This window comes from Dipodomys merriami, unplaced genomic scaffold, assembly GCF_024711535.1.
Source record: "Dipodomys merriami isolate MVZ:Mamm:240054 unplaced genomic scaffold, mDipMer1.0.p SCAF_14, whole genome shotgun sequence".
Taxonomy (NCBI): domain Eukaryota; kingdom Metazoa; phylum Chordata; class Mammalia; order Rodentia; family Heteromyidae; genus Dipodomys; species Dipodomys merriami.
In genome coordinates this window covers 17,280,247-17,300,629 of record NW_027202715.1, presented here as the reverse complement: position 1 = coordinate 17,300,629, position 20,383 = coordinate 17,280,247, and the positions used below count along the sequence as shown (strand labels likewise).

At 41.7% G+C, this 20,383-nt stretch overlaps 1 protein-coding gene across 1 annotated transcript; it reads left to right on the top strand.

Annotated features, from left to right (window-relative positions):
- Positions 1-11,739: 11,739 nt before the first annotated feature.
- Positions 11,740-18,074, top strand: LOC138825999 (olfactory receptor 13A1-like). The gene is made up of 2 exons (XM_070020867.1): positions 11,740-11,756; positions 17,153-18,074. The coding sequence occupies exons 1-2, from the start codon at positions 11,740-11,742 to the stop codon at positions 18,072-18,074; spliced, it is 939 nt and encodes a 312-aa protein (XP_069876968.1).
- The last annotated feature ends 2,309 nt before the right edge of the window (positions 18,075-20,383 follow it).

Below are 20,383 nucleotides of genomic sequence, written 5' to 3'. Positions count from 1 at the left end.
GCTTTGAACCATGATCTTCAGATTTCAGCTTCCTGAGTAGCTAGGATTCCAGGTATGAGCCACTGGCACCCAGCTAAATATTTCTAAGCACAACATATACTTGTAGTTGTCCACTCATTTGAAGGCAGGAAGAAGTACTTGAGGATGGCCCAGGGCCAAAATGCTCATATTTTGAAAATACAACTCTGTGAGCACAGCAGGCAAGTTCATGCATAAAAGGTCCAGTCCTGGATACTTAGAAGTGTTGGTGTACTTAATGTAGAAGTAGAGTTACTCTGTAAATAGCTTTACAAAATGTGGGAATTGGAGCTGTGAAACCACCTTTGTGGGCAGTGTAGTGACTGCACTTGTTCATTGGACTGAGGAAGATGCTCGAAAAGGAACTGCTGTGAAGGTCTATTTGTGTGTGAGAAAAGTTCAGCTTATCCCTTCCCCTGAATGGCATGTGTATTTTGCTACACTATGTACTGTGTATATTATGTATAGATTGGATAAATGAGTCCTAATTTTATAATATCTCATCTCTAGATATTAAAGCTATTTCCATATATGACAAAATTAGTTTGTAAACTAACACATGTTGTATCCCTTGTGTTGAAAGTCATAGAAGGGCTGTCTTCTGAAAAGGACTTTAGAAGAAATATTGTAACATCTGTGATTGTGGACATGTATCAATGTGATACTGGAGAGGAGTTGGAAGAAATGAGGCTTTGGGTGAGACGCTCCCATTTAGAAGATACTTACAGATAGAACCATTTTCACAGGTGTGTGGTATATTCAACATGACTGTGCATAAAGTGGATAATTAAGTCCATATTTGGAACATCTGGTGCTCTAGATGTTTAGAAATACACAAAGTATGTTAAAAATGGAGGCATTAAATAATTCATTTTGTAGAATTGTTAACATTCATGATGAAAATTTGGAAGTAGACTGATGAAACCACTTCTCTAAGCAGTATAAATGGTGTTTGTTGTGGCTCAAAAAGGGAGGAGGAGAAGTTCTGAGGGTTTTTTTACCACTGGGTTTGTGGTGAAGCGAGATTGACTATATGTCTGTACATTTTTTCTTTTGTTCTGTATATAAAGTATATAAAGGACAGATGAGTCTAAATTATATCTAGTCTTGCTACATGTTAAAGAGGTTGCAAGTGCCAGGCACCAGTGGCTCATGCCTATAATCCTAACTACTCAGGAAGCTGAGATCTGAGGATCATGGTTCAAAGCCAGCCCGAGCAGGAAAGTCCGTGAGATTCTTATCTCCAATAAATCACTAGAAAACTGGAAGTGATGCTGTGGCTCAAGCGGTAGAGTGCTAGCCTTGAGCTGAAGAATGTAGGGACAGTGCCCAGGCCCAGAGTTCAAGCCCCACAACAACCACCACCACCACCAACAAGAGGTTGCCAGTGACAAAAGCAGAGTAAATAAACTAACACATAGAGTACATTTTGTGTTAAAATTTATTGGAATACTTTAAATCTTTAAGAAGTGAAATTACTAAAATCCACTTGAAGGTGGGCACCAGTGGATCATGCTTGTAATCCTAGCTATTCATGAGGCTGAGATCTGAGGATCGCAGTTCTAAGACCTCCCAGGCTAAAAAGAAATCTATAAGACTGATGTCCAATTAACCACCAGAAAACCAGAAGTGGCACTGTGGCTCAAAGTGGTAGAGCACTAGCCTTGAGCAAAAAAGCTGAGGGACAGTGCCCAGGCTCTGAGTTCTAACCCTACCCTAACTGATACTTTAAAAAAATCCACTTGAAACATTACAGAAGCATAAATAATCCCAATCACTAGCCTGATGGAGATGGGAAGGTCCAGAATCTTCCTTTCAAGTTGAAGGTTTTGTTAAGTGAGTGTGGTTTATCTGATACTAGTATGTATGCTGGGAAACTTAAGTCCTCATTTGAAGCATCTTTTCTTTCCAGATGTCTAAATGTTCATAACACTGTAGAACTAGAGGACTAACATAATGCACTTGAAGTATTCTTTGTGGTTGCATTTGTGGAAGGAATTGTTGATGTTTTGGAGACTGTACTGTTGCTGGGTTGTGGCAAGGATGGTTTGGGAGGAAGTATGTGAAGACTAGGCTGTCTGTGCCTGTTCAGGAGGTTCAGGTTGTCTAGACTTCGCTCTTTATGTGCAATTTAGTAATTTGCTAAGTATTAATAGGTAAGTCCCAAAGCAAAAATAAAGAAGTAGAAGTAGAAAAGAATCCCTACAAAAATGTCCTTTAGTTAATTTTAGGCAAAACTGTCTTCTGGTAGTGAACTGAATATTAAGTCCTTATCTTGGAACTAGTGTCTGTGGTGATGGAGAGGAAGAAGAGGAAGGTGAGGGAAGGGCTCTTGGCCAGTATCTGTACATCTGCAAGCCAGATTTCAGTTAGAGCCATAAGTCTGTATGTGCATCATTGGTGAAATACCTGTATTTGTGTGCAAAGTTCATTATTTTACCACATCTAATCTTCAGAGGTGTCACTGTTCTGAGGTGACACTGTATGGTAGAAAGCAGAGCTAGTGGAGTAGCTAACTCATATCTGTTACAATCAGTATCTGTTACATCTTGGATGTAGAATTAGGCCATATCTGTATAATGGAGTCAGGACTTACTCAGAGGCTGGCAGCAAAGGGGAGGAAGAGGAAGGCTGAAGGTGTGTGCAGGTATGCTCAGATTTACCCTCTGATTAGAGCCATTGATGTGTGTGGTTGTGGCTGTAGGTGTGTACTGTAGGTGTTACATGTCTTGACCTGATAAAACACACCACATGCATCCCAGAGGAGAGGAAAGGTTTGATGTCAGACAGACTGACAGGCTGCTTCTGTTGGTATGGATAGCAGCAGATGCCATTAAGGGGAGTATTTATAGGGAAGGAGTAGGCAAGAATGAGGAAGTCAGGGATCGCAGTCAGTGGGAAATTTCAGGAAATTTATGGTAAGGTGGTTATGTTCATGGTCAGATCAGGTCAGGGTGACTTTAGACACAGTCAGGTAGAACTTATGCCACTATGTTGGTGGTCACAGGATGATCTCTCCTCAGCCAACATTCCCTTTTTTGTTTGCTATCTGCTGGGATCAGAGGTGGTAGTCCATTTTTTGAAGCTGCTTCCTGATGAAAACGGGTGATAACCCGATGGGATGGTCTCCTGAAGGTTCCAGCATCCATCGGACTCATGAGTGGAAATTGACTGTAGTAGCCTCTGTACATACCATGTAGGAACATCTGATTGACACTTTGGTTGGTGAAAAGTCTGACTCATTCCAGAAGCATCTCCTGTAGGCATTTGGAAAGGCAGGGTAGCAAAAATGCCAGCGTTAGTATGGCAATTAGAGGGCCAAGGAATGGCATGAGCCAGGAAGCAATGGGTCCTAGCAGGGCTGAAGTCCTGAAGCCATTTTCTCATCCTCCCTCAGAGAGTCTAATGGAGTTAGCAATTTTTTCTTAGGGTTTGAATACTTTGCTTTACCTTTCCTGATTGTTTAATGTGATAGCAGCATTGTTCACAAAAAACCAACAGGTGCCTCCCTTTTCAGTCATGAAGAGATCTAGGGCCCTTCAGGTTTGTAGGGTTATCTCAGCCAGAGAGGAGGAGATCTGTTATTGGAGCAGGCCAATGGTGGTGGCAGAAGTCTCAAGGGATTGTTACTTCCTTCTCAAGCTGTTGAAATTGATGGGCTAGCTTTAAACTGTGGCCTACTTCTCCTCCAGAGAGGGCCAGAAAGGCGTCGGTGGTGCCAAAGCTTATGCCCACCAGGATGGAAAGAAGTACTGTTCTTGTCTGTCTGTTCGCAGAGATATCTGTAGAGTAAATTCTGCATATAAGGTGAGTTGAGGTGATAGGATGACCAGCAAACAAGGTCCTACAACTGATGAGTTTATACAGGAGTATAAGATTTGTCCACACAAGAAATATCTTCCCAGAGGGCTGGTCAGTGAGGAAGTAGAATTTGCAGTTATATTATGTAAGCAGGAAAGGTTTTGTGGCTGGCTGTGACCAGTCATCATCCAACATGGGTGAGTAAAGCCTCCTGAATGTACAGGGAGGTTATTACTATTTCACGTGGAGTTAGAATGCAAAAATTAAAGTTGGCTGTGGTGTTGGGTAAAAGAACTGCTGCAATAGGAGGATTTGTTAACAGGCTACATATAAAGAAGTTTTGGTGGCATAGTCATTTACTATTTTGATGTAAAACATCAAGGGATAGGTTAATGATCTAGATCCAGGGCAGTGGGGTTCTTTTGAGCTGTCTCTAGGTCTCCTAAACAATATCTACCATATCCATGGTGGAAGTGGGAGTTTGTATGTAGGCCATTATAATTGTTAGTGGCCATGGGGGTCCCCATAGTGTCTATAGCCCAACCCCCAGTGAACGGTAATACATGCCTCTACACTCTGTTGCCATGAGAGTCCTCTGAGTCTTCAATTTTAAAGGAAAGTAAGGGGGTAATATTGTCCTGTTCTCCTTCTTCTGCAGCTGGATCTTAAGGCCATATTCAGCAGCAGTATAATAATTACAGCTCCAGACAGTGTATCCCCTCCAATAGTCATCTATGCAGGAAGGAGAATTACCTTTTCTCTTTTTGTCAGTCATGGGGCTTGAACTCTGGGCCTGGGTACTGTCCCTCAACTCTTCAGCTAAAGGCTAAAGCTCTACCACTTAAGCCACAGTGCCACTTCAGGTTTTCTGGTGGCTTATTGGAGGTAAGAGTCTCACGGATTTTCTGCCCAGGCTGGCTTTGAACCTCGATCCTCAGATCTCAGCCTCCTGAGTAGCTAGGATTACAGGCGTGAGCCACCAGCACCTGGCAGGAAGGGGAATTATCTTTTGTCAAGCATAAGTAAAAGGGGAAGGTGCAAAACTCCAATGAATTCAAGACCCAGTGATGATAATTTTGTCTGCATATTTCAGCAAAATTAAAATTTAAAATCAGTGATGATTTGTAGCCTGAAATCTGGCAAAAGGTAAAATTGTGAAGCTCATAGATATTTTGTCCTGAGGGCATTGTCCAAACTCGATACTGCCACACATACCGCACCCTAGATTGGTTGCCAGCAGCCAGGCCAGTGAGAAGGAGGAGAATTAGGAGAAATAAAGGGAGGTGAAAGGGTGGCTAGGTGAAGGAGGGTGAGGTGGGTTAGAAGGGTTGGGAGAAGGCTGTAAAGGCGGGTCAGAGGTCGAAGGTCGGAGCTTCTTGAAGGGTACGGTTTGGTAGCAAACAACTTGTGCGGGGAACAGGAAGAGCACAGAGGGTTGAGAGCGAAGATGCAGAAAAGCTTGGATGAACTTGACTTCGCCCCATTTTCCTGTGTGCTTGCAACAGTGGTAGAAATCCTGAGAAATGGCAGAGTCACAGGAGAATCCAGGTGGACTGTATTGGAGCCATATTTGATTGCAGAGAAAAACAGAGCACTGGAGTTTAAAACCCGGATCCAATTAGGAAGCAGACACCGATTGTCTCCGGGATCCTGGACTGGGAGTGTCGATGATGATCGAGGTGACCTCGGATGGACTAGACGGGCACCTCTCCACCGTATCGTCCTGGTGAGAGAGAGAAAGGAGACAGCCGGCAGGGTCCTCTCCAGACAGGACCCCTGTGTCCTCGGGCCAGTAGGACTCCAAGAGCCCGGTACTGGGGCTTCAACTTGAGGAAGAACTGCAAGCTGCTGGAAAGAAAGAAACGTCACCCCAGGGACCCCAGGTCCACTTACCCCCATGCAGACGAAGGAAGGCAGACCCAAGGATGGGGAAGCGCTGGGGGGAGGGGAGAGTCTGTGGTGGCTGTATCAGTCCACAGGGATCCGGGACCCTGAGCCATGACAGTCCCCAGGGAGAGAGTGACCGGCGCAGGTGCCCCCAGGATCAAGTCCCCAGGTGGGGGGGGAGGGGCTTCGCTAGAGGGGAAGGGCAAAACTCACCGAGGGAGCCCAGATCTGAGTCAGTCACCAAGGTTATAGATCCTGACCACACAACACCCAAGGGGGAAGTAAGGTTTAATGTCAGACAGACGGACAGGCTGCCTCCAAGGGTGATGGAGCACAGCAGCTGGCATTAAGTTAGGGGAGTAGTTATGGGGAGGGGGCCCAACAAGAATGAGGAAGTCAGGGATCGCAGTCAGTGGTAAATGTCGGGAGATTTATGGTAAGGTGGGTTGATGTTCGTGGTCAGGTCAGGTCAGGGCCATCTTAGACACAGACAGTCAAGTGGAACTTAAGCCACCGGAATGCTGACGGTCACAGGATGACCTCCCCCGGCCAACAACAGGGTTATACAAATCGAGTGGAAACATACTCTCTTGTTAATATTTAATAGTATACCACAGACCTACTAATGAGTTTAGAAACTGCTTAGTGTATCTTGCTTAATTTCTCATTTTGAGTTGACTATCACTCTGCCAATACTTCTGTCTAGAAAGCCTGTTGTCGCTTTTGTCTCCAGTAAGATTTGTATCCCCAGGAAAGGCAGAATTGCAATATTTTCCCAAAACAGATTGCATTGGTGTTGTTTATTCCTGGTTGTCAAAATATTTGTGTTGTTTTGAGATTCTGAATTGTTGAATCCATGGCATTTGGAAAAGCGTGATACAGTCTCAGTTTCCTAAAAGGGACTGGCATGTGCACATGGAGGAGGCAGACCACCAGGTCCAACTGCACTGACTGTGGCTGTGATGACTTCGTTCTATGCTTCTTGTATGTTTTCTGTAGTGCACATGGTAAATAAGGGATATTTGATTAACCCTGTATTTAGCCCCTACCACTTGAGGAATAAGGGGATGTTTCCTGAGATAAAAAGGAAAAGGAAAAGAAAACAACACTGAAAGGCCTCTGTGTACATGATGATAGATGCAAGATGTGAATGTTTCACTCTGTCTTGCGGATTCCCTCAAAGGACACTTTTATGCTAGTTTATACAGAAGGTAAAAGTAGAGCTTGTTATTTAATTTAGAATAAATGAATAGACAGGTTCTTCGTATATCTGCTTTATCTATGTCATGAATACATGGATTTGGGGTAAGTATTGGTGCATTGTGAATGATGTGGCCCTCACCTGTAGATGGTCATGGACCAGGTTCTGTTCTCTCTGATAGAATGTGGACCCATAAAAAATATGTTGAGGCTATCAGTGGTCTGGAAGATTTTTCATTACACTACCACCAATGTCTCACTGTGTATACTGATAGATTTCCTTCCTGTCAGGAAGAGTGTTTGTTCTATTTTTGTCTTACTTCCTTGGAAATTTTGCATTTTGGACATTTTAAAATGTATTTGAAGAAATAAGTATGATTTACATACTATGAAGACTTGAAGAGTGCATTTTCACATATGCAGAATCTCATCCTCAATAAGTGAATGACAGTACCATTCTGATGGATGTGTAGAATTCCTTTGTGTATACATACCATGTTTTGTTTATCCATTTATCCACTGAGGGCATCTGGGTTGATTCCATAACTTGGTTATGGTAAACAATGCTGCAGTTAACATGGTTGGTGGGTTTAGTGCAGCCTGGTTTGTGGTCATTTGGATAAATGCACAGCAGTTGGATTTCTGGGTCATAGGAAGCTGTATGGTTAGCCTTTTGAGGAACCTCCATACCTATTTTCAGAGTTGTTGAACAAGTACATTCCCAACAGCAATATAATAGAGTTCCCCTTTGGCCAAATCCCTACCAGCATGGAGTATTGTTCATTTCTTGTTAATGGCCATTCTAATTGGGATGAGGCAGAATCTCAATGTTGTTTTGATTTGTATCTTTTGGGGGGGTCTGGTTGTGGGGCCTGAACTCTGGGCCTGAACTCTGGGCCTGGGCGCTGTCCCTCAGCTCTTCAGCTTCAGCTTAAGGCTAACGTGCTATCACTTAAGCCACAGCACCACTTCCGGCTTTTTTTCTTTTTGTTTATGTGCTGCTGAGGAATCGAACCCAGGGCCTCATGCATGCAAGGCAAGTGCTCTACCACTGAGCCACCTTCCCAGCCCCTGATTTGTATTTCTTTTATGGGCAGAGATGTTGAACATTTCTTCATGTATCTATTGACCAGTCTTACCTCTTCTTCTGAGAAGTCTCTATGTCTTTAGTCCATTTATTAATTGGGTTGCTATGTGTTTGAGAGTCTATTTGTGGGGGGTTAACTTTTTGAGTGTATTTTAGATATGAGGCTCTTGTCTGAAACATAGGTGGTAAAAATCGCTCATTCTGTGGGCTTTCTATTTATCTTGTTAGCTATGACCTTTGCCATGCAGAAACTCTTTAGTTTGATGCAATCCCATTTATCCAATCAGCTGAGATGCCCCTCAGTGGATGAATGGATCAAACAAATGTGGTATATATACACAATGGAATTCTACTCGTCCATCAGAAAGAATGATATTGCATCATTTGTAAGGAAATGGAAAGACTTAGGAAAAAATAACATTAAGTGAAGTAAGCCAGATCCAAAAAACAAAAAACAAAAAAAAAACATAGGTTGCATGGTTCCCCTCATTTGTATAATGTGCCTGTAAATCTACAAGCAAACATACTGGATGGTAAAAGAAAAAAATACACAGGGTCATGATAACTTATACAGGTCTCTAGGCGTTCACATAGAGTGAGACCAAAGGAGGACACTCTTAGGAGAGGCTCACACAGGTGTGATAGCTGTGTGCACCTGACTGTATAAAATAATAGTTATCAAAATGAACTCGAAGAAATGGAAGAAAGAGTTTTTTCTTTGTTGTTTTTGTTTTCTTTTCTTCTTGTCTTATTTATCTGTGTTTGGGAGGGGAAGGGAGGCCCAGAAGTGGAGGGACAAATGCAGCAGTGGTTCTCACTAGACTCTATGTGGAAAGTGAGCTATAAAACCTGTGGGTGGTGATGGGAGTGAAAAACTGGGAGAGGAAAGAGGTGACCTTGTTCAAAAAGAAACTTATTATTCACCTGACTTATGTAACTGCAACCCCTGTGTAAATTACTTTTACAATAACAATAAATAAATTAAAAATTGTATGCAGAGGCAATTATGCTGCTACACACTAATAAGATTATTAGCAATAATAATTAATGCCAAATAGTTACTGTTATGAAGTAGTAGTGATACCAAAATCCTTATTGTCAAACTCCTTTAGGAGAAAAATATGTAATTATCTTATTAAATATACAGAGTTTTGAAGTATTTTGATGAAATTTTAAAAAATCACTCAGCTTTTAAAAAGTTGCCTATTCTTTTTATATGTTTTTTATTGTAAAAATACTGTACAGAGGGGTTACAGTTACGTGAGTACATTTCCTATCCAACATTGTTACCTCCTCATTTGTTTTTCCCCTACCATCCCTTCCTTCCCCAACTCCTCCCTCTTCCCCACGCTGAAGTTGTAAAGTTCTTTTTCAACATAGTGTCTTGTACATCTCATTGTTACAATGAGTCAAGCTGTATCCTTCTTTCAGCATTTTGTTATTTCCCTTTCCCTCCCCAAATTAGAAAAATGTATATAAAGATGTAGGCACCGACATCAAATACAGTGAAAACAGGGGTTATACCATGGGGGAAGAACATACAACAGAAACAAAAATAACACATAGCACATTTTAAATACTTTAAAAACAATAGAAAGCAAGAAAAAACCACCTGTGTCCTTATCTTGGGGCTCATTTCGCTTAACATCATCTTATATGGTCACATAGCTTTTGAGCTTTTCTGCTTGTCCTGACATATACTAGTTATTGCAAATAAGGGAACCCATGGGACCTCTGTTTCTTTGGGCCTGGCTTACTTCACTTAATATAATTTTCCCCCAAATCTTTCCATTTCCTAACAAATGAGGCGATGTCATTCTTTCTGATGGAGGCATAGAATTCCATTTTATAAATATACCACATTTTCTTGATCCATTCATCTACTGAGGAGCATCTGGGTTGGTTCCATATCTTAGTTATGGTGAATAAAAAAGATGCCTATTCCTGTACACAAGAAATGTGTGAATAACAAGATGCTGTCTAGATTATAGTTTCCATGAGACACTGCTACAGAACTGCCTCTTTCCCCAACTGCCTCTATTATACAATTTAATTGCAAAAAGTTGAATGGTACTTAATATCCAAATACCAGAAAAATTCATTTCTAAACTATCATAATCTTTATGTTTAACATTTCTCTGGAATTAAAACTAAAAAGATCTAATAATATATAAAAGGTACTGAAGCATCTTTTTAAATAGCAAAATATTTTCTTAATCATTTCAAAAAAGGCAAATGTTAAAAGCATTGTTTAGGAGTGGTAGCAGCTGCAGATATTATACGTTTTATGCATGTGTATATATATGAGTGTATATTAAAATAAATACTTGAGAGATATTGAAAAAAAGAATGATGGAAAAATAAAGTAGGACTGTGTGGGAGTAAAGACCAGCAGTGGAAAGGACAGAGCAGCAGATGGGTAAATAGAGTGAATGAGATTAAAACATTGCATATGTGTGTGGAAACACAGTGATGAAACCTGTTAGAGGTGTTTTCACAAAAGGGAAAATAGAAATGAGAAAGAATAATGGTAGTGTATTCTTTGCATGAAATATGGAACTATCACAATGAAAACCTCTTTGTACAATTAATACACTAGAATTAAAACATAAAAAAGAGTGTATTCACAAGAAGAAATATGAAACTCAAGACTTGATTGATACTCTGAGGAATCTGATAATCATGATAAAGAAATACTAGCACCTCTGCTGACAATGTAGAAGGAAAGGCACAGGGTGCTTCTCTAGGTGTGGGGTGCAGAGTCATAGATGCTGATAGTAAATATGCTTGGGTAAAGAGCTTTGGTTTGATTTGGGAGTGGAGAAAGACTTGACTCCAGATATTACCAGAAGCACTCAAATCAACTGAGCCTTAGTTCCCTCTTAAGAATAATCACAGACACTGAAAGGTCCTGGGGTGCTCCTGTTCTCTGGATGCAGAACTCATTTTGGGGCAACCTGGCCTCCAGTTATGTAAGCCAATCTAATAAGTACCATTTTATATCTGTATATATTCTATTGGCTCTGTTCCTCAGGAGGGCCCTGATTTTTACAATTGATTTTTTCCTTTCTTACAACTTTATAGAGGTATAATTACCATTGTGTGCAATCCATATATTCAAAGTATACAATTTAGTATATTTGCACAGTTTTAAGAACATCATCCTTGAGAAGTCACTTTTACATCCCACAATCATACTTCTACCCAGGGAAAACATAAACGTACTTTTTGTCTACCTGTATTTGTCCATTTGGATATCTCATATAACTGGTATCATATAACATGGGACCTTATGGCTGGTATCTTTCACTTCACCTAATGTTCTCAAGGTTGTTTTATGTTACAACTTTAAACCTTCTCATTACTAAATAATATTTCACTTTATGCTTATTCTACATTGTGTTTTCCCACTTGAGCCTCAGCTGCACTTCTGACTTTTTGCTGGTTAGTTGGAGATAAGAGTCCCACAGACTTCCTTGCCTGGGATGCCTTCAAACCATGATCCTCAGAGCTAAGCCTCCTGAATAGCTACATTTATAGGATAACCAGCACCTGACCAGCACCATGCCAGCTGTGTTCCTAGGACCCTGTCATGTAAATGTGATGTCAGGTATCATGGTAGCTCCAACATTGCTCTTTATTTTGTTTAGGATTGTTTTGTCTTTCCAGGGTCTTTTTTGCTTCCATAAGGATAGATTTTTCTAATTCTGTGAAGAATACCATTAGAATGTTGATGATGGTTGATGATGATTGCACTGAATCTGTACGTTGATTTCAGTAATACTCATTTTCGTATTAACTCTGTTGCTCTGTGATGAAGGGTGTCTTTCCACCATCAGTGGCTTTCTCAATTTCTCCTCCTCCTCCTCCCCCTCCCCCTCCTCCTCCTTCTCTTCATTCTCCTTCTTCTTCTTCTTCTTCTTCTTTTCTTCTCCTTCTCCTTCTCTTTCTTCTTCTTCTGATCATAGATCTTGAACTCTGGGCCTTGGCACTGTCCCTGAGCTCTTCAGCTCAAGGTTAGCACTCTACCACTTGAGCCACAGTGCCACTTCTGATTTTCTGGTAGTTTATTTGAGATAAAAGTCTCACAGACTTTCCTGCCTGGGCTGGCTTTGAACCACGATCCTCAGATCTCAGCCTCCTGAGTAGCTTCTTCTGTTTGTTGACTTTTTTAAAATATAATTTTCACTATGGGGATCTTTAAATGCCTGGTTGAATTTACTCCTGGTTTTATTAGAGAGTGGGATCAATTTCTTGGTCTTATTCCTGGTATGTTTGTGGCTGGTACTTATTTAAGAAAACTACTGATTTGCAATCTTACTATGTTTCCAAAACTGCTTATCACATCTACAACTTTTCTGATAGAGGACTTACAGTTCCTTCAGGGTAGAACCCTATGATCTGCAAATAGTGATGGTGTGACTTCTCCCATTCCCATGCATATACTTCTTTCTCTTACATTCTTCTTCTAAGATTACTACATTGGTAAGCCTGAAGAAGTGTACAACCTCTCTTGTTTAGGGGAACACCTTTAAGCTTTTCACTTTTGAGTCCCATATTGGTTGTAGGAGTTTCATACAAACACTTTTGTATACCAAGGGTGAGTCTTCCACTACTTCTGGGGCTTACATCAGTATCCCCTGTTTGGACTTCAGCCTGAACTGGTCTTGGGGCCATCACCAAGGACAGACAAGTCCCCTGTAGAAGGATGTAATTTAATTGCTCCTTCAGGGTCCACTTAGAGCAGCAGCTGTGAAATCCTCCCAAGGGCCTCGCACAGAGAAGGACAACTCTGGCTAAAGATGAGTCAAGAATTCCTTTCATGATTGGTTTAAATAGTGGACAAAATCCTTCATTTGTCTAGATGGATGATGACATAGATTCTACTCCCATTGCCCTGGTGTTTCCAACCTTAGCTGTGGTTGACAGAGAGAACAAGACCATACATACATGTGGTAGCTCCAAAAAAGGGAACTTTTTCCAAGGTAAATATGAAGATTCTGAACATGATTGATTCCATTGGGTGATACATGAAATGAGAAAAAGCTGCTCAAAACTCTATGTACTAGATTTATATCTACTAGATGTCCCCAAAATGGTTAGGTTTTGTTAACCTGGAGCCAGTAAATTAGAATTCTTCTTCCTAGGTATTATTACTGTTTGTTAAGTAAATGAAATCATAGAACAAATGGTGTACTCAAATGAGCTAAGAGGTGTTTTGTAGCATATTCCAACCATAAAAATAATCATAATAATTCTTAGTTGATACTTATGTTTGTTTGTTGCTCTTGAACACTGAGTATAATTGACAGAGACAATTGAGAAATTATACAGCAGAGAATTCTGGACTGGAATTCCTAAGCTGTCTACACTGTAGCTTTCTCACATATATTCTATGTGTCTAAGGTAAGTCAAAAATTAATTTTGATATTCCAATAAAAAAAGCTTGAAAAAATTAATGATCACATCTCTCACTTTGAAAGATGAATATTAGACATTTTGACATACCTTGTTGTTTAGGTTTCTGTCCTTCAAATATGTTTACAGTAGAAACAAGAAATATACAAAATAGAAAGGTGTTGGATTGAGAATATAGAGTCTGTGAAAATTCTGAACACCTTAAAAATTATTATTTAAATTAATTAAAAATTAAGTATTAAAGTGACTCACTATTAATTTAGTAACATAAAGCAAGAATAATATTCCATTTGTGAAACTGTGAACAAGAAATTCAACTAATGTAAAGTTGTTAAAATTGACTTAGTTCGCATTTAAAATCTTCCTCTATTTTTTAGGAAAAACTCAATGATATAAATCAGAACCTTTTTAATGTCATTTAAAAATATTTTATGAAGTTGATGTATGGAGGGGCTACAGTTACAAAAGTCAGATAATGAGTACATTTCTTTTTGGACAATGTCACCCCTTCCCTTAGATCTCTCCAAATTAAGGCAGAAACTCCTAATATCAGGGATTTTGATGGCACCTATTGCTGTTTCTAAAGTGATGGAAGGCATCCACCACGCACTATTTTGGTCCTGGAAGTGGACCTCAGGAGGGCTGAGAAGAGTTACACAGCCCGCACCTGGCCTGTGAGGGGCGCTGTGTTGTGACTGTAGCATGACTCTAAACTGGGTCATTGCTATCTGCAATCCTCGTTCTTTCCACTGTGTGCCTGGTAATTATCCTGTGAGCTTGATGAGAATTAAAGCCAATGCCCAACAAACCTCAGGGTAGAAAGGTCTTTGTTCCTCTCAGAAAAGAAATGACTGGCTGAGGTCTAGGGGAGGATTCATTGTCATGAAATTTACTTAGTGTCCTGATTCTGGATGGGATGAGGTCCCTGCCTACCTGCCCTGGAAATCACAGGAAGTATATCTTTATCTGAGGGTAATTTGTTCCCTGAATGCACTTAAGAATTGAAACTCATGGGAGCTCAGCATCTGTGCACCCCATTCAGTTCCAAAGGAGGTTTATGTGTTGATGCTGTCCTGACTCTAGAGCTGAGTTTAGAGAAAGACTGGGTGTGAGTTCCCTGGGTTGTAGATTCTCCTGGTGCCCAGTAAGGCTATTGGCAATCTCCTACTCTGTGAGTGTAAGGGGTGGGTGGCTTGTCTTCTCCAGGCCTGGTTGCTGCAGTGTGCCTCTGGTTGTCATGAACGTGTTGGGGAGGGGACCATCATGACTGGAGTCACTTCCCGTGGTAACTGTAGAAAACCTTGTACTAGATACCAGCTGGGCAAAGCCACTGCTGTTTCTTTCCACCTGGAGTCAGCTTTACAGCCTAGATTTTCAGTCTGTTCTGGAGATTAACTGGAATTACCTCCCAGATTGTGGTAAACAAGCAAATAAAGGTGCAGTCATTTCTGCAGATCTCATCTCAACACTGAACAGAGCCAATAGTTTAGTCTTTTTATCTTATGAGCTACAGCATATTTTGTGTACTTGTTCACCAAATTATCTGAGCTGTCAGATCTCTTTCCCTGAGAAGGCAGATGGAAGCTGACTTCTCCATCATTGTGAAAGGATTGCACACTCATAGCCTCCTTTGCTCTGAATCCTAGTCATGTAGTGCCCTTCTGTGAAAGAAGAGCTGTACCCACATTACTTGAACAGAGGCTTGCACTTCTTGTGAAGTCTTTAATTTTTGCTGGCCAGTGCATTTCTTGGTGTTTGGCCAAGAATGGAGTTTTTCCTTCAAGACAAACATCTTCCCAATTTTATCTGAATGAAGGAGAAGCAAAAGTGGCAGGTCCCACAATGGTTTTACATTCAGCAATATAGTGTGCAGTGCCTTGAAAATAAAATGCATACTGAGGATAACTGTTCTAGACTGTTCTTCAGCATCCTTTCAAAAAGCCTCTTGGGATGCTTGCCACAAAGGTTATGCAGTTTCCAGAAGCACAAATATCAACCTGGAGTCAGGTGGATCTCACCTGAGCAGGTAGTGAGGAGGGTTGGGCATAGGAAAGAAATCTGTACAGAATCCTGAGAGACACAAAGTAAGGAGTTATCTTCCAAGGAAGGGGCTGCTGAGCCATCTGGGTCATAAGAAGGGCACTTTTGTCTGAGGGCTGGGAAGAACAGTGTCAGAAAGCCTAGGAGGGACCCATCCAGGAATCAACTGGGAGAGGTAGGTGTGGCTGGAGCTTTCATGTGGAGAGTTGAGGTGAGTAGGATGAAAGAGGCAGGAGAGGAGGAGGTTGCAGGAGAAGCAATAGGGAGAATTTCTTCTGTTCTGCTCTGGGAATTCTTGGAAGGATTGTTCAAAGGGGACCTACATGGTACATCTATCTTCTAGAAAGGTCACGTGAGAGAGATCTCAGAAAGCACCTCAGCAATGAAGCAAATAAAAATCAATCTTTATCTCCTTCCTCATGCTCATCTCAATTATCAGTCATTCTTCTGAAGATACATCTACCAATTTGTTTTTCCTTTAAGTTTAAATGAAGTTTTGCTGTGAATAATATATTTGCATTTTTCATTGTATTTGAAAAATGATCAGGAATCCAGATACTGGTGGCTCATATGAGGAATCCTAGCTACTCAGGAGACCGAAATTCCATGATCCTTGCTCAAATCCTAGACAGGAAAATGTGGAAACTTTTAAAATTTTCAGTTTATTACCAAAAAAAGCCATACATGTAGCTGTGGCTCAAAGCAGTACTTGAGGAAAAAAATAGATCACAGACAGCCAGGTCCTGAGTTCAAACTCAATGACTGACAAAGAAGTCAGAAAAATGCTTCAAAAGCACATGACAGTATTATATCAATACATCATAACAAATAAAAAATAACTTTAAGATATAGGTTTCTGCACTTTTAGTTCTAAATAATGGTGCTCTGAGACTTTTAAGTTGATTAAATGATTTCCTTACCACAAATTTCCAAAAAAGAAATTGTTTTCTTAACTGGCAAACATACTTTAATAGGGCTCATATCTACACATCACTGAAAATTCTAGTCAACATCTTTTGTTTTTCACTTTGTAACATCATGGAAGTTAATGATTGGGCATTTTCTGTAAGTTCTATTTTTTCTTGCTAAATGATACTTTCAACAAGATTGTAGAAGCACACATATCAACCTGGAGTCAGGTGGGTCTCACCTGAGCAGCTTGTATAGACCTGGAACCTTGTATATACTGCTCAGAGATTTTTTTGCTTATGTCATATTCATGTGTTTGTGCTTTTTCTCTCTGTCTCTCTCTACCCCCTCTCTTTTTCTCTCTTTCTCTAACAGTGGTAGTAGATATTGAACGTAGGCCTTGTTCTCCAATGCATCTTTCACTCCGAGCTGGCACTCTACCAAAAGGAGCCACATCTCCAGTCATGAATTTTTCTGGAGGCATTACTAGGAGATAGAGTCTCCCAGACTTGTCTGTAGGAACTAGCTTTGAACTTCAGTTCCCAGATCACAGTCTCTTGAGTATCTTGGATTATAGGCATGAACCATAGATGACTATTCCATGTGCTTGTCTTAATCAAGTCCAATGTAAGTGTACAGTACTATTGATGTTGTGTTGTTATGTATGAATAAAGTATACCAGTCTATCTTAGCCCATCTTCCATCTCTCATCCTAGCCTTGAAGTCACATGCAGCTGTGAGTAGAGATCCTCCTGGTAGTTCCTGAAAACCCTCTCAGCCCAGGACCATGAGCAACCACACAGCAGTAACAGAGTTCATCCTGCAGGGATTCTCAGAGCACCCTGAATATCACATCTTCTTGTTCTGCTGTTTGCTATCTCTCTACTGTGTGGCCCTCACAGGTAATGTCCTCATCATTGTGGCCATCACCTTCAACCCTGGCCTCCACACTCCCATGTACTTCTTCCTGTTCAATTTGGCCACGATGGACATCATCTGTACCTCAGCCATCATGCCAAAGACGCTGGAAGGGCTGATGATACAGAAGAGCTCCATCTCCTTTGGAGGCTGCATGGCCCAGCTTTATTTTTTTTCATGGGCCTTATCATCAGAGCTGCTGCTGCTCACAGTCATGGCCTATGACCGCTATGCAGCCATCTGCCACCCCCTGCATTACAGCACCATGATGAGCAAGGCCTTCTGCAGCGTGCTAGCTGCTGGAGTGTGGGTGATCTGTGCCTTCAACTCAGCCATCAACACAGGACTGACAATGCAACTGAACTTCTGTGGGCCCAATGTCATCACGCATTTCTTCTGTGAAATCCCTCCTCTGCTCCGTCTCTCCTGTAGCTCCACTTATGTGAACAATGTCATGATCACCCTGGCTGATGCTTTTTATGGTGGGTTTGACTTCCTGATGATCATTGTATCCTATGGCTTCATCATCTCCAGCATTGTGAAGATGCGATCTTCAGAGGGAAAGCAGAAAGCCTTCTCCACCTGCTCCTCCCACCTCATTGTGGTGTGCATGTACTGCACCGCTGTGTTCTATGCCTACATAAGTCCCGTGTCTGGCTACAGTGCAGAGAAGGGCAAGTTAGTTGGAGTGCTGTACACCATTGTGAGCCCCACTCTCAACCCCCTCATCTACACTTTGAGGAACAAGGAGGTCAAAGCCGCCCTCAGGAAGGTTTTCCTCTTTTTCAGAAATTAATCTGTGGTGAGTTGGGTGTGAATGTTGATAGGGATGACAGTGATCTGGATGCATTGTATTCATAAACTTCTTTGTTGAATGGAAATTCCCCTGTATACCCTCTTAATGATAATAAAATATTAACAAAATAAATTGACATGTCTTTCCAGAATGTCTTCTTTTGGGAAACTCCATTTTTAGTTGGGATTGACCTTCCTGATTAATGTCATGAAGTTTTCTGTGCTGAAATTAAATAAGCCTGCCTCTTCCATTTCAGTAGAAAGTTTGCCTGGATGACCTCACAATTTAGGACATCATAGACTGGCTGAGGGGAGATTAATGTTGCTGTCAGACTCCAGGCTTCTGAGACAGAGGATCTGATGATCTGAAGGTGACACAGAACTTTGGTGAAAGGGAAGTAAAATTCTCTGTGTGTGTGTGTTTGAAGGGTTAAAGTTTTGAGGCAGTGACCACTTGTTGCTTATTTAAGCTAAACCTAAGATCAGCAAATTCTGTCTAGCAGAGAAATACGTGGTGGTAATCCAAACACCTGGTTGGTTGTGTGCCTTTATAAACCCTGCAAATCTTTAGCTTGGGGCTCTCCTCCTAGGTTCCACTGCATTGGAGTGTAGGACGAGGCCTGAGCTGCAGCCTGTCTAAATAAAACCTTAAAACAGCTGTAAAGTCTAACTCTAGGTGGTCTTCTTGGTGGGGGATCCTGCGACCTGGGCACATCATGTTGAAGGGAGGAGACTGAAGCACCATTTTCTCACAGACATCCTGGTGCCTCTTACTAGGAGGAAGGAGCTCACCACCAGGTACTGAAAAGCCTAGAGGTGAGAGACGCCATTCATTGAATTGCAGAGGCCTAGCTCAAGAGGAACTGGGAGAGCTCTGCTTCAGATAAATTTGTTATAGCCTTAGGAAATCTCTGTTAACTGAAAATACAGGCCTTTATTTCCCCCTAAATGGCTTGATTCACTTGCATTTGAGTAGCCTCTGAAATTTTCCTGTTCTCTCAGATAGAATTTGGACCCATAAATAATATGTTGAGGACTTTAGTGGTCTTACAGACTTTCTAGTACACTACCACCAGTGTCTCAGTGTGAGTACTGACAGATTTTCATCACGTCATGAAGAGTGTTTGTTCTGCCTTTGTCTTGCTTTCTTGCAAATTTTGTATTTTGAACATTTTACAATGTATTTGAAGAAATTAGTATTGTTTATACAGTATTGAGAATTGAAGAGTGCCATTCCATGTATGCAGAATCTCATGAATGACAGGAAAAGAAAACAGTGACGGTTTGTTGGTAAGGACCAGCAGTAGAAAAGTAGAAGGGTATATAGAGTGAATAAGGCTAAAACATTTAGTGCATGTATATGAAAACATAATAATGGAAGCTGTAAAAATATAATAATGGAATCTGTTAAATAATCTTTCACAAAGCAGGAAGAAAAAAATGAGAAAGAGGAGAGAAGCTGGAAGATGGCACTAAAACAATAGGGAATTGCCCTAGATATCTCTAACCAGAAAGTAGGGGTCCCAAGATGTAGTTCCCCCAAGAAATGGACAACAAAGAAAGGAACAAGCAAAGAATCAGAGGAACTGAAAAAGCTCTCATAGTCTACACACACACAAAGAGAGAAAATTGCAAAGAACACTTTCTCATCTGCGCTGGTAGTGTGGCTAAGTCCCATAACCCCACCGCTCAGCCCACAACCAAAGCTGTAGAGCATGGTGTCCTGGGACATGGGACCCGATGAGCTGCAGCCCAGATACAGAGATCTGCCACAGCACCGCAGGACAGCCCGCAACCAGTTCTAGGATCAGTGAGTACCCTGTCAGGGACCCCTCGCACAGGAGACCAGCGCTGGCCGTGACCCACAGAGCTTGACCTGCACCCCTCTCCCTCTTGCCCAAGAAGGAACACCACACTTGAAGACAACAAAGAGGCCAGAGCCCATCCTCACTCCCCCTCACCCCACACCTGCTGGCTTCTAGTGGGAGGTCTTGGGGATGGGCCTGATGGGCTCCAGGACCCTGTGTTCTCCACTGCTTAACAAGGCCTGGTCCAAGAACAAAAGTCTGCATCCCTGGGAACCCACCCATTCAACCCGGAGTAAGTTCTGTGACTGACAGGTCGAAGTGTGCAGCTGCTGGTGGAGGGCGCTCACATCAGGAACCACACAGTGTGTGCACACGCTGGCTGCTGGCAGTGTTCCCCAGCCGGTCAAGGCCAAGCAAGGGCGTGCACTGGCCTCAGGTGGGAGCCTTGAACTGCCTGCGCGCCAGCCCCTGTAGGAGAGCTCAGGCCCCCCAATCGCCTGTC